Source organism: Triticum dicoccoides, chromosome 7A (genome assembly GCF_002162155.2).
Source record: "Triticum dicoccoides isolate Atlit2015 ecotype Zavitan chromosome 7A, WEW_v2.0, whole genome shotgun sequence".
Classification (NCBI taxonomy): domain Eukaryota; kingdom Viridiplantae; phylum Streptophyta; class Magnoliopsida; order Poales; family Poaceae; genus Triticum; species Triticum dicoccoides.
In genome coordinates this window covers 297370752-297385831 of record NC_041392.1, presented here as the reverse complement: position 1 = coordinate 297385831, position 15080 = coordinate 297370752, and the positions used below count along the sequence as shown (strand labels likewise).

The window sequence follows — 15080 nt, the reverse complement described above, 5'->3', positions numbered from 1 at the left end:
AGGCTTATGTGAAGTCCAACGGGCGCTTTATCTGGCAGCAGATGGCGAAGCAGACCGCCATCCTCGAATCCATCCAATATGAGGCTTATGTGAAGTCCAACCAGCGCTTTATCTGGCAGCAGATGGCGGAGATCGACGAGCTCTTCGCCTCTAGTTTGGACGAGATGCACCGGAGCCTTCGCATGCGGCCGCAGTTGCTCATCTACCCAGAGACGGGCACTCATTTTTTTCCTTTTGTTACTCAAAAAAAAATTCCTTGCGGAATTTGGGCAACAAGTTTTTTTTAAGGAAATGTTGCTAATTTATTCATAGTTCACAGCTCCCTCAACTGTTACCTCTGAGCAAATACACTCGGGAGGACATGGAGCCAAGTTTTACATAAATTAGAATGACAATTGTGATACATTGTCAAAAGCTAGGATGGCAAAAGTGAAATAAAATTAATTTGCTATTGCCACATAATGGCAATTGTGATATTTTTCAAAAGCTAAGAGTGGCAATACTGAAATGTCAAAATCTAGAGTGGCATAAGGAAAATTGACAAAATCTAGAGTGGCAAAAACAAAATTTTTCCTTTACATAAGGCAATACAGCAACCATTTCTAGATAAGATATGTGTGACCTTATTCGCTGACTGTCGCACCCAAGCAACTTTAAAATCATCAAAAGACCGAAGCAGCCCTTTGATCTCTTCAACTAGTTGCCCATTAGCTGAGAGATCTTTTGGAAGAGACACAATTTTTGTAGCCGCCGCCTGCGAGTCAGTTTCTATGATCACCTTCTGGACATTGAGTTCTTGAGTTAGGAAAATGGTTTGTCTACACGCTAGGAGCTCGACCACTTCGGAATCAGCAGCAACCGGGAAAAAATGGCTCGCACATGCAATGAATTTGGGCAACAAGTGGCGGGCAAGAAACGGAACGTGACGGGGCAGAGACGGATGACGGGATGGCCGCGACGACGTGGCGCGACGGGCATCGGCTGCTCCGCATCCACTCTCCACCACTCCTCCGTTCCCTTCCCAGCCCAAACCCAAAACCACGGGCACCTCCGCCACGCCACGCCAAAACCAACGCGCAGAAAATGGCGACGTCGACCAGCCTCGCCGCCGCGCTGCCGTCGCGGGTCACCTCCCCGGGCCGCCGCGCCGCCCTCTCCTGCACAACCTCCCGCGCGCGACCGCGACCGCACCCAGCCCGTGCCGTCTCATCGGTCGGGCCCCGCTGCAGGCTGGTCGTGACCTGCAACGCGCAGGCGGCGGCCCCCATGAGCATTGGGCAGGGGACGCCCGTCAGGCCGACAAGCGTGCTGGTGGTCGGCGCCACGGGGACCCTGGGACGGCAGGTGGTCAGGAGGGCGCTGGACGAGGGCTACGACGTCAGGTGCCTCGTCAGGCCCCGCCCGGCGCCCGCCGACTTCCTCCGGGACTGGGGCGCCACCGTGGTCAATGTAGGTTTGCACTGCGCAACCGACCGTACTCTTCACTTCTTCCCGCTATAGGTAATTTAGGGGCACCACATTGCGGATTCTGTCTCATGATCTTCTGTGTGTGTGACTGATTCAATTAGGCCGACCTCAGCAAGCCAGAGACGATACCCGCTACGCTTGTTGGCGTTCATACGGTCATTGATTGCGCCACGGGGCGGCCGGAAGAGCCCATTCGAACGGTAAATGCCATCAGCATGTAATCTCTCAAAATACAGTGGAGAATTGTATTGTGTCTTGTGTTTCTTTGAGTCATTATTAAACGACTTCTGTGTTTCGGACGCTGATGGTTGTTCCATTTAGGTAGACTGGGAAGGAAAGGTTGCTCTAATCCAGTGCGCTAAGGCCATGGGGATTCAGAAGTATGTCTTCTACTCCATTCACAACTGCGACAAGCATCCTGAGGTCCCCTTGATGGAGATCAAGTATTGTACAGAGAGGTTTATTCAGGACACAGGTCTGGATTACACCATCATCCGATTGTGCGGTTTCATGCAGGTAGATGCGATCCTTATCCTGGGTTTCTGTTTCGGCCAGGAAATTCCTTTTGCTACTCATGCTGATGCTAGATTGCAAAAGGCGCTAAACAAGTTCCTGGCTAAACTACCTGTGTATTGCTCATAGTTCATGATAGACATAAACAAGTAGTAAAAATTAAAAGCACTGAGGTGACATATAGTTGAAAGCTCATGTCATACATCTTTTCATAGTCATGTTTGCCGGTTGTTTCTAGAAATGAATTTCCATCTATTTTTTGGTTTTAGGGCCTAATTGGGCAATATGCGGTGCCTATACTAGAAGAGAAGTCAGTTTGGGGAACTGATGCTCCGACTCGGATTGCATACATGGATACCCAGGTTATCTTCTCTCCCTTTCCATTGGAAAAATGAAACTGTGTATATCTATGTACCAGTTTCTCTCCAAAGTAGCTTTCTGTTGACGTGCCTTCTCTGTGCAACTATAGGACGTCGCTCGCCTGACATTTGTTGCTTTGCGCAATGAGAAGGCCAGCAAAAAACTCCTAACATTTGCTGGACCACGTGCTTGGACAACTCAGGAGGTAATTAACTCTATTGCTTTTTCTAGTGAATGAAGTATATATAATGTTCAGTAGGGTCTGCTGAACCAAATTTATTATTGACTTGTCATTAATAAGTAGTTAGTATAACGACCTATTTCATAGGGAATGTACAAATATAGTCATTCATGCATTTTCTTTTTCTTTTGAGAATGTACCAAATGATGGCTTATGGGAGTTGGTACATTATTATTTTAATTCTATTTATTTTGCCTTCTCCAGGTTATTACATTATGTGAGAGACTGGCTGGGCAAGATGCCAATGTAACTACTGTCCCTGTTGCAGTCTTGAGATTTACCCGTCAATTAACACGGTTCTTCCAGTGGACAAACGATGTGGCTGATAGGCTGGCATTTTCAGAGGTTTGTCTAGGCCTTTTTGTGCACTGCACATGTAATTCAGTAACGGTAATATACTAGTAAGGTACAAGTGTATTGCACGTCGGGGCTTATAGATAACCAAAGTACGATCAAATATTGGCATATCACATTACAACAGGTAAACATGTAAATTTAGTCACGTATGCATCAAGTATAAGATGTAGATTTAGTACTTGTAGTGCATCCCACTCAAATGAAATTTATGGAAGTACTATGAGAGTCTTGAAGAAAAGATAAAATAAAGTAAAAATGAATGGCAATTCTTTTAGAGCCAAAAAAAAAACCTTGAGACAACTAAAATATGGAAGAATCTAAAATAAATGTTAAATGCATGTGCTTTGAGAAAAGGAATGACAATTCATCTAGAAGAAAAGAGTCAGCAGAAAGTCTGGAAGTTTCTAGAACAAAAGAGAGACGTCTGTGTTTTTAGTTTTGTGTATATAGTGCATTGTGCTTAACCTTAGCCATGGAATCATCTAGATAGTACCCGTGTCAGAATATAGTGTAGTGAAGAGGATATCCAATGGCCAACAATGCTCGGATTTGCCAACTCTCTACCACCGGATTGGCTTCATCAAACAGCCAATATTCAAAGTTATTCATACACTATATAGTGGTATAGATATAGATATATATCAAAGCCTGTGAAGGCTAACAATAAATTTACATTTTTATATCCAGGTGCTCTCCAGCGACACCGTTTTCTCAGCTCCAATGAATGAGACATACCAGCTTCTTGGGGTGGAGGCAAAGGATATCCTCACCTTAGAGAAGTATTTACAAGATTATTTCTCCAACATATTAAAGAAATTGAAGGGTCTCAAGGCACAGTCCAAGCAAAGTGACATATACTTTTAAAAAGAGGGATTTCAACAAAATTATGACATATTTCTGATGCAAATATGTGCGCCAAGACACAGATGAGTGACTACAATTTTTCTTGTATATTTTTCATTTTGTTGTGTATGAGAAGGCACAATCTTATTAGGGCGATGTGTATAGAATCCCGACACTTGGTCGATCTAAAAATTATGCAAAGCAGTCTAAAAGTCCTGAATTCATAGTGAACTCGTATTGTTCTCAAACTATGAGTTATACCATGACTGTTAACTAATAAAAAACAGTAGTTCAGAATATACTGGAATGTAAATATGTTTGTAATCTGTTCGGTGACAAATAACCAGAAACAACTACATGAGAATGAAAGAAACATGTTTGATCATGTTGGCCCTTTGGAGAAGGCATGTCTATGAACAGGAAGCAAGTTTCCAATGGTAGTTCAGAATATACTGGAATGTAAATATGTTTGTAATCTGTTCGGTGACAAATAACCAGAAACAACTACATGAGAATGAAAGAAACATGTTTGATCATGTTGGCCCTTTGGAGAAGGCATGTCTATGAACAGGAAGCAAGTTTCCAATGGTAAACACCAATCTTGCTATTTGATCTCGTAGAGTTTGTGTCAAGTCTCTGTCCCAGATATGTGTCACAACAGACCCAGAAAGATATTGAAAGAAGGTATCAGAGGCGGACACTATTTTTTCTGCATTTAGGAGCCTCAAGTGTGTTCCTCACTTATTCATGTTCCAGTTGTTGCAGTAAGAATCAAAAACCTCACTTGTTGTATTCCGATTATTGCAGCGAGACTCCAGTTGAAAGTGTAACTTATTGGCTCTGGGGTTTTAAATTGGACATTTTCCTTTGTGATACATGTGGTGTAGCCTGGTAATTATTGACACAGATAATGTTTCTGTTAGAACCAGCTGTGTGCTAATTACTCCCTCTGTAAACTAATATAAGATCATTTAGATCACTAGTTTAGTGATCTAAACGATCTTACATTAGTTTATGAGTTGTACAAGTTTATACTTTGTGTTCTGGAGCTGGCATATTTCTATATAGGTTTAGAACCACTGCACAAGGAGTGTATCAGTGTATCACCAACATTCTTAAACATGCAACATGACTATTTGAAAACCAAACAACTAAGTTGCACTTGAACTGTTTTCTGAAAAACACTTCTATAGACTATAATAGTCAATAATGACAAGCATCTTCCAAGTAACTTGGTCTTTTCTTCCCAGGATAGAATCTTTTGAGTGAACCATCCAAAACTTAAGCAATTGTAATATAAAATATGAATTTGATAAATAACCGTGTCTGTTCCTCAATTGAGTATATTTATGTACAGTGTGTTTCATGTACACATGTTGCAAAATTGTTCTAGTGATCAGCAAATCCTCTAAAAGGCGGACGCCAATCACAGGGGATCAGAGTTGGTACATACTCTCTAGTCTACAAACTGAGAATATTTAGAAGAGAGACTCTGCTCTGAATCAATCTCCTGAACAAAGTCTCAACTCCACTCTCAAGATCAACGATGTCCAACTCCAGCACCTGCAGTTGCTCCTCTTCGCAATTAACTCTTTTCTTCTGGAATGCCTTTGACACAAGAGCCCACTTGTTAGAATTCGGTGGTGCAATTTGCTTCGACAGGAGTTCCATTGAGGATCCAATCATTGTGACAGCGGCTTCTCTAGCTTCAGTCAACAACCTGACCACTCTGCAGCTCTCCAGATCAGCCGAAGAAGACTTCTTGGTGTTCTTCTTGAGCGTTTTTTGCACTTTCTTAATCTGGTGAAACCAAGACTGAATCTTGACCTGAAGAGCTGCATCTTCTCCTCTCTTGATAACCAACTGCATGTCTTGGACGCTTGCCTTGAGCTCGGAAAAGCTGACTTGCACGACATTGCAGAGGTCAAGCAAGATAAGGGAGCGCTCGAGCTCTTGCTCCACAGAAATCCTTTGCTGCGTTTTGCAGAGGAGAATTTGGCTGCTAGGCAAGCATGTGAGCTCATCGATGCAGTCATAGATGTCTCCAAGCCTCCTTAGCCCAACACACACTGTCCCAATTGTTGATAAGGGAGAGACGGTGGCTGTGTTTAGGCTATGCAGCTGTTGATCGACATCGGTTTCGCCGGATCGAGGGCTGGAAGGCACACTCGTGGACCTGAGGTGGGGTGCCATGATTGTGTTGGAAGCTGAAGTTTTTTCGTTTGCTCTCTGGAGATAGAAGATAAGAGAAGCTGCTCTGCGATGGTGTTGAGTTCTGCCTATGGGCTTGTCCCTATATATACAGGTATGTACAGAAAGAAGCAGAAGCCCTGGCATGACCCTCTAGACAGCAAGAATCTCAATGATAACGCTGTGTCGTGCTGCCGTGACAAATACCACCCATCTCCATTACAGGATGCTGCTTTTCCTATGTCTCCCAACCAAGCTTCTTGATTATTGGGGGCAAACTCATATGCACAGGTGTGTTGGTCCAGATTGGCGAGCTGTGCCTTTGGTAGTCGAAGAACAGTTGACTTCACCTCTCCAGGCTCCACCGCTACGTCGTGTTTATCTGGTTTCTGATCACCTCTTGCGCGGCATCGCTGACATGTTTCGCCTGCCTGCCGCGCTTGCAAGCATTTCACATCTATTGCAATCTTGAGATGATCCATGTGCTGTCTGATTTTCCATTACTGAATCACAATGCTATGTTCCGATTTTGGCAGCAAGAATCAGCATGACAGCTCGTTCTGTTGCATGCTCTAAACTATTTTAATGGAGTTTGCTAATTCCATGTACTGGAAGCAACAACCTACAAATTTGATCACTCATGCGTAGCTCAATTTTTCTGAGTGCACTAATTATCCTCCCAATGAATTATCATGTTCCAACAATTGCCTACAAAAGCCAGCAGGTTAGTTCACTCTACCAGCGGATCTTTACATAGTTGCATGCTTAGAGAATATTATAGTGGATTGGTAGCCAAGTCGTATTGGTGACAAGGTGTTACTATCTAGTTTTTGTACAGCTGTTAATTCAGTTGGTATTTTTTTATGCTCAACTCATGCAGCTTACACACTCAACCTCTTCGACGTTGAGCTGGCATGTTTTGGCTATGATAGCAAGATCTGTTGCTCAGTGTCGTGGATATAATCCTGACAGTATTATGGGGGTATGAATGTAGAGGCAATCGTATCTGCCGAGCGGTGTAGATGAGTGTATGCGCAAGGGTTTATACATGTTCGAGCCCTCTTTGGTGGTGGTAATACCCTACTCCTGTAGTGCTCTTAGCTCTTGGCGTAAGGCACAAGATGTGAATGCTCAACCCTAAGCCCGGTGCTCCCCTCCCGGTTTATATAGAGTGTGCCAGGAGGGGGTATATAATAGGCTGATATTAATGCTATTCATGGCTTCAGGTGTATCCGATTATTTCCTGGCTATTACTGCTAGTAACTGCCGTATTTAACTAGATTATTCCACCGTTGGGTAACTGCTATCATTAAGACATCGTGGTTGATAGGGTATCATAGGTAGTCGCCGACTGTAGGTCTAGCCGACTGCTCCGGTCATCTTCATGACCGACTGCTAGGTTCTTGTCCATCAGGGGGTGTAGAATCCGAATATAGGGACTTAGCCAGATTACGAGTCATCCTTTTGGTCCTTGATATCTACTAGGGCTCCGAATCCTATCGGCCGAAGGTGATGTCCTTCGGCCCATGTCTTTCTGGGCCGTATCTTTGATGGCTATGGCCTTCTGGAGGGCCATCGTATACTTGGGCCTACCCCATATTTATAATCCCGACACTTAGGATCTTTTGCTTGTTTCTGGTGGCATGAGAAATGGCATCTGAATAAGATGGCCATCTCAAAGTTAATCATTTTAAAGATCAGCTTGACCAATCGATCCTATTACGTCTATAGTAAACAATAATGATAATCATCTTGTAAGTAAATCATATTGGTTCTCTCAAAGAAGAATCGTTCGAATGATCCGCCCCAAACTTAGGTCATTGTATCAAACCATGAATACACAATCTTGTCGACACGAGGAAATGGACAAAAAGCCGTGTTTTTGTTTCTCAATGGAGTATGTTTATGTACAAATTCCTCCCATGTATACACATTACAAAATTGTGATGATGATCAGCAAGCCCTCCAAAAGGCGGATACCGATCACAGGGGATCAGAGTCAGTATATGATCTCCTCTACAAGCTCAGAGTATTCAGAAGAGAAACTCTGCTTTGGATCAATCTCCTGAACAAAGACTCGACTCTGTTCTCAAGATCAACAATGTCCAACTCCAGCACCTGCAATTGCTCCTCCTTGCACGCCACACTTTTCTTCTGGGACGCCTTGGACACAAGAGACCACCTGCTGGAATTCGGCACGGCAATTTGCTTCGACAGGAGTTCCAAAGAGGATTCAAGCATTGTTACAGCGACGTCCCTAGCGTCAGCCAACAGACTGACCACTCTGCAGCTCTCGACATCAGCCGGAGAAGACTTTCTGCTCATCTTCTTGAACTGCTTTTGCGCTTTCCTGAAGAGCAGCCGCATCATCTCTTCTCTTTGGTAACCAACTGCATGTCCTGTACGCTTGCCTTGAGCTTGGAGAAGCTCACTTGCACCGCGTCGCAGAGGTCGAGCAACACCACCAGGGAGTGCTCGAGCTCTTGCTCCACAACAATCCTCTGCTGCGGCTTGTAGATGAGAGCTTGGCTGCTGGGTAAGCTTGTGAGCTCGTCAATGCAGTCGTAAATATCTCCAAGCCTCCTTAGCCCGTCGAGCATTGTCTCGATGGTCGAAGAGGGTGAGGAGACGGAGGTGTTTAGGCTCTGAAGTTGTCTTTCGACATTGGTTTCGCCCGCGCAGGGGCTTGAAGGCGCACTTGAAGATCTGAGGTGGGATGCCATGGCTGTAGTGGGAGCCTGAAGTTCCTTTTCTTCTCTGGGGATGGAGGGAGAGGAGAGAAAGACGTCTGTGTTGCAATGGTGTTGAAATTTGGCCATGTCTTTTCCCTATATATATACGGAAAGATGAAGATGCCACGGTTTACCGAAAAAGGCTTTCGCCCCGTTTTATATATGTTAAACGAGAATATTGGGCAACTACTCGACACCCTAAGGAGGGTGCGGCTATCTCAGTATATATAAATATCAAAGGGTACAAGTACAAGGTGTATACACAAGTCTATGTATGAACAAGTCTACGTATACATATACAGTCTAACACCCTCCCTTAATCTTAACTGTGGCCTGAAGTACAAACTAAGTTAAGATTGTGCCTGCAGCCTACAAACTGTGGTTGTGGAAGAGGCTTCGTGAAGATGTCAGCAAGTTGATCCTTTGATGAGATGAACTTGATGCTAAGTAGCTTCTGTGCAACACGCTCTCGAACAAAGTGATAGTCAACCTCGATGTGTTTCGTCCGAGCATGAAACACCGGATTAGATGACAAGTATGTAGCACCAACCTTATCACACCAAAGTACTAGAGGATGAGCTGAAGGGACTCTCAACTCTCTCAACAAAGACTGAACCCAAATGATCTCAGCCGTCACATCAGCAACTGCTTTGTACTCGGCTTCCGTACTGCTGCGAGACACCGTAGCCTGCTTGCGAGCATTCCAAGCGATCAAGTTAGAACCAAGAAACACTGCATACCCCCCCCCCCCCTTGGATCGCCGGTCATCAGGACTACCAGCCCAGTCTGCATCTGAAAAGGCTGAGATCTCATAAGACGGCGCCGGTTGGAGGAGCAAACCATAAGACGTAGTGAGACAGATATAACGCAGGATACGCTTCACAGCTAACCAATGAGATGTCCTGGGTGCATGGAGAAACTGACAGACACGATTGACTGCATAAGAGACATCTGGTCTAGTGATAGTAAGATACTGCAGACCTCCAACAAGATTGCGGTACTCAGTGGCATCATCAGGTGAGAGAGGGTCTCCATCAAGAGCAGACAACCGATCAGTGGCAGACATCAGAGTACTGGCAGGTTTACACTTCAGCATACCAGCACGACGCAACAAATCCAGAGAATACTTCTTTTGAGTAAGAGTTACCCCAATAGAAGACCGTGACACCTCCAGACCAAGGAAGAAGTGCAGAGCACCTAGATCCTTGACAGCAAAATCACCACTTAACGCAGCCACAAGACGATCTGCCGCAACATCTAAGGAACTGATGAGGATGATATCATCAACATAGACCAGTAAATACATCGTAACCTCAGGACGCTGAAGAAGAAACAGCGAGGTGTCAGCAGTGGAGGGAATAAACCCAAGCGCCCTCAGAACAGAGCCGAGACGTGCGTGCCAGGCACGGGGAGCCTGCTTAAGCCCATAGAGTGCCTTAAAAAGACGACAGAGATGATGAGGACGCGCAGGATCCACAAACCCTGGCGGCTGACGCATATAAACCTCCTCCTCCAGGACTCCATGCAAGAAAGCATTCTGCACATCAAGTTGACGGAGAAACCATCCTCGAGTAACAGCAAGGGACAGCAACAAACGAATGGTAGTGGGCTTGATAACTAGACTGAACGTGTCTTCATAATCAAGACCATACCTCTGTTTGAAGCCCTTAGCCACTAGCCTTGCTTTGTAACGCTCGATGGAGCCATCAGCATGTCTCTTGACTTTAAACACCCACTTAGAATCAATGATATTGACCCCAGATACTGGGGGGAACAAGCTGCCAGGTGTCGTTCTTCAGCAACGCCTGAAACTCCTGTTCCATCGCGGCACGCCAGTGAGGAATGCCTAGTGCAGCCTGAAAATGTCGAGGCTCAGCAGTAGGATCCTCAGCAGCATGAGCCATGCACGCGGCGAGCCACGCTACAGTCCCATCGGTTCGGATCTTTGGCTGAAAGACACCTGTCTGGCTGCGTGTGCGAGGTCGAAGAGCAGCAGGCTGTGGTTGCAGCTTCGGGCTTGATGCAGGTGACGACAGAGGCGAGGCCGAGTCCTCCAGGCTCACACCAGAGCCGTCTGGCGCTGGAGAGGCAGGCAGTGTTGGGCCCGGCGAGGCCGACCCATCGGGAGCTGAAGCCGGCGCGTGTGAGGCAGCCCCTGGGCCAGGAGAGGAAGCGACCGGCCCAGGAGAAACCACCCGCGAAGCAGGCTCGGGCGACGCCCGCAAGGCAGGCGAGGACGGGGGCGATGCCCGCGAGGCGGCTACGGGTGCAGCTCCCGCGGGTTGCTGGATTCAGAGCATGCGTTGGTGCCTGTTCCTCAAGGAGCTCAAGACGAGCACCACGTCCAACACCTACATCATGGTTAGGAAGCAACACAGGAGCATGTGCAATATTCACAAATTGATCAGGCGTAGGTGTGGTAGAAGAAACGGCTGGCATAGGAGTGATAAAGGTGTTCGGAAGTGCATGAAAGGGGAACACATTCTCATCAAATACAACGTCATGAGAAATGTAGACGCGATTGGTGGGAACATGTAGGCATTTGTACCCTTTGTGAAGGGAACTATACCCAAGAAAAACACACTTTTTCGACCGAAACTCTAGCTTATGTTTGTCATATGGATGCAAATGAGGCCAACATGCACACCCGAAGACTTTGAGAAATGTGTAGTCTGGGATTTCATTGAGCAAGAGTTCAAGCGGAGTTTTCATATTCAGTAGTCGTGAGGGCAGCCTATTGATCAAAAAACAGGCAGTGGAGAAGGCATCACTCCAGAACCTAAAAGGTACGGAGGCATGAGCTAATAAAGTAATGCCAGTTTCGACAAGATGACAATGCTTACGTTCAGCAGTCCCATTCTGCTGATGTCTATGAGGACAAGACACACGATGTGCAATCCCAAGTTTGTTAAAGAACGAGTTGAGGTTGTGATATTCACCCCCTCCCCCCAGTCGGTTTGAACATGGATAATTTTCTGGTTAAGGAGACGCTCAACATGTGCTTGAAACTGTATAAAAACATCAACACATCAGATTTTTTCTTAATAAGATAAAGCCAAGTAAACCGACTATAAGCATCAATGAAACTGACGTAATAATTGTGACCACTGACAGGCGTTTGGACATGACCCCATACATCGGAAAACACAAGTTCAAGAGGATGTTTCACAACACGACTAGACTCTGAAAATGGGAGTTGATGACTCTTGCCCTGCTGACAGGCATCACAAATAGTTTCAGCAGATTTATTTGACACAATCGGTAGTTCATGACGATGCAACACATGACAAACTATGGGAGTAGCGGGATGACCAAGGCGCGCATGCCAATGTGTAGGTGACACACGAACACCACTGAACGCCTGAGGAGAAAACTGCATAGGAGGTGCGGTCGGCGCGTCAAGTGCATACAAGCCATGACGAAGACGACCGCTAAGCAGAACGGCCCTCGTGTCCCGATCCTTGATAAAGAAACGAAAAGGGTGAAACTCAGCAAGGACATTATTATCACGAGTAAGTTGTGGAACAGACAACAAACTACGTGAAGCAGTGGGAATACGAAGAACATTAGAAAGATGCAGTTTTCGCGAATTTTGTGCAAGAAGGAATGCCTGACCAACATGGGAGATGCGCATACCTGCTCCATTGGCGGTGTGCACCTGATCATGGCCGCGATATGGCTCCTGAGTGGAGAGCTTGCCCATGTCGTTGGTGAGGTGGTTCGTAGCTCCTGTGTCCATGTACCATGTAGGATCAATCGAGTAGGATGGAGTGCGTCCGTGCTCATAACTCACTACCGCAGCGGCCGCCTGTTTTTCATTCCCTTTGCCATTGTTGCCTAGGCCAAGGAAATCTTGCTTGTAGCGGCGATGACAGCGAGAAGCTATGTGGCGCTCAATACCACACATTTGGCAGGCCTGCTGAGCGCCGCAACAAGGGCAGCAAGCCACTGGCCGCGATCCGCCTGTGATGGAAGGCGCGGTGCCACGCGAAGTCTGCTGAGATGGAGCCGTCGGCTTGGCAGGGAGCGACGGCTTCTGTGGTTTGCCGCGGGTCGCGGCATTAGCGGAGGCAAAACTCGGAGCAGTTCGACGTGCTTTGATGCGCTGTTCGCGACCCAGGAGACGCACATACAGTTCCCGTGGCGGAATAGGCACCTCGCGAGCATGGACGTTCTCAATGAGATTATCATAGTCATCATCGAGGCCATTGAGCACATGGGTGGTGAAATCTTCATCTCCAAGGGGCTGGCCAATTGAGGCCAACGTATCGGCAAGACCGGACATCTTGTTGAAGTACTCCGTGATAGTGAGGCCATCAAGCTTGGTCTCCCCCAACTCAGTGCGGATAGAGTGAGCACGCGCCTGAGATTGAGAGGCAAAGCTGCTGCGAAGCGCAGACCAAGCATCCCGAGATGTCGCGGCGAAGATGACAAGCGACGATACGCTCTGAGTGGGCGAGGACTGAATGGCAGAAAGTATCGCCTGGTCTTGAGCCACCCACACATGATGAGCCGGATGATACGGCGGCAGACAGGGGATGGAGCCATCAACATAGCCCTCCAAGTAGCGACTTCGGAGGAGGGGTAGCACCTGAGCCCGCCATGACAAGTAGTTGTCCGACGTAAGCTTCATCGGAAGGAGATGCGAGAAGTAGAACGGCGATGGCGCCGGAGCATAACCCGCAGGAGCATGTGTCGGTGTCGCATGAAGGCCCATCATCGGATCATCAACGTGAGGAGCAAGCGCCAAGGATGCCTCATAGCCAGGGGCAGCCGGGGCATCGACCGGACCGTGCGGGACCCCCGAGGACATGGCGGGCGCAGCACCGTAAGCCGCCCCATAGGGCTGCAGGTGCGACGGAGCCACCTGAGACGACGAAAGCGCCGACCCGTAGGATGACGCCGGCTAGGCAGGGGGCAGCGGTGGCGCGGCGCCGTAGGGGCGCCGTACCACGGGGCGTAGGGCTGGGGGAGGCCATAAGGCTGAGGGGCGCCATAGGGTTGAGAGGCGCCGTAGGGAGGAGGGGCGCCGTAGGGCTGAGGGGAAGCCACCCCATAGGCAGTCGGTGCAGGGCCGCGAAAAGGCGGCGGCGCCAAAGCGATGGTCGATGGAGTAGCGCCGCTTGCGGTGATCGGCGACTGCAGATCGCCCTGCCCGCCCTGCCCGACCAGAGGGCCCACGGGGGGTCTGCCGGGCGGCGGAGGCTGCCGCCAGGTGGTGGCGAGCGGGGGCGACACAAGGAAGGGCGACGAGGGGGCGATCGACGCGACGGCGGTGGAGGCGGCCGGGGCGGCGGCGGAGTTGGATGATGCCATTGCGGCGGCGGCGCTAGGAGGTGCACCGGAAGACACAAAACCCTAGTCTGATACCATGTTAAACGAGAATATTGGACAACTACTCGACACCCTAAGGGGGGTGCGGCTATCTCATTATATATAAGTACCAAAAGGTACAAGTACAAGGTATATACACAAGTCTACATATGAACAAGTCTACGTATACATATACAGTCTAACAATATATAAAGCAAAGATCACCAACAACTCAGTACATAGGCGCTGAGTGCAGCAACATCATCCCTAACACTACAAGAGCCATTGGGGCCTCAACCATGAACACATCATCGCATAGAGAAGATGCCACGGTTTCGCTGACATTATAGACAAGAAGAATCTCATCGACGATGGAGTGCTGTGCTTCTTCAATGTCCCCAGCCATCTGCAGCAGGCAGCATCTCTCTAAGTGAGGTTACAAGTTACAAGGCAATCGTGCCTCCGTTATCGGGGGCAAGCTCGTCTGCACAGGCGTTTAGACCCAGATCATGAGGCCGGTGAGCTGTACCTTTGCTAGTCGAAGGACGGTTGGCTTCACCTCTCCAGGCTCCAACGCGGAACCTGTTTATCTGGTTTCTCATCACTCCTCGTGCGGCGTCACTGGCATGTTTCACCTGCCTGCTGCCTTGCAAGTATTTGGTATCTATCTCAATCTGGATTATTGGCGGCAAACCACCCGTGCATTGCTGTGACCGGTGAGCAGTTGACCTCACATCCGGGCTGTGCTGCCGCGCTGACAGCATCTAGCACCCATTGCGACCTCGAGATGTTCCATTCATGCGCCGTCCAATTTTTTTCTGCTCCTTCGAGGAAGAGCAGGAGGAGGAAGAAGAAGATGCCACTGCAGAGCTGTAGCAGGACCAGCTTCTTCCATGTGATGTGTTGGCGAAACGCTAGCTCATTGGAGAAGATGCCGCCTACCCTCTACCATAGTGCTGCCAATGCCATCATGCCATGTCTCCATCACCGCAGGCAACATCATCCGCACGAGTGCTTACTTGGCTCATGAGCCGCTCGCTGGAGGAGGAAGCAGGCCCGGCCCT

At 47.9% G+C, this 15080-nt stretch overlaps 2 protein-coding genes across 2 annotated transcripts; one reads left to right on the top strand and one right to left on the bottom strand.

Moving 5' to 3' along the window:
- Positions 1–940: 940 nt before the first annotated feature.
- On the top strand, positions 941–4332 carry LOC119328989 (protein HIGH CHLOROPHYLL FLUORESCENCE PHENOTYPE 244, chloroplastic-like). Its single transcript, XM_037601971.1, has 7 exons — positions 941–1449; positions 1569–1667; positions 1789–1983; positions 2250–2342; positions 2450–2545; positions 2786–2926; positions 3626–4332. The coding sequence occupies exons 1-7, from the start codon at positions 949–951 to the stop codon at positions 3800–3802; spliced, it is 1302 nt and encodes a 433-aa protein (XP_037457868.1). The 5' UTR covers positions 941–948; the 3' UTR covers positions 3803–4332.
- A 213-nt stretch (positions 4333–4545) lies between these two features.
- On the bottom strand, positions 4546–5995 carry LOC119328990. The gene has a single exon (XM_037601972.1). The coding sequence runs from the start codon at positions 5972–5974 to the stop codon at positions 5243–5245; it is 732 nt and encodes a 243-aa protein (XP_037457869.1). The 5' UTR covers positions 5975–5995; the 3' UTR covers positions 4546–5242.
- Between the last annotated feature and the right edge of the window lie 9085 nt (positions 5996–15080).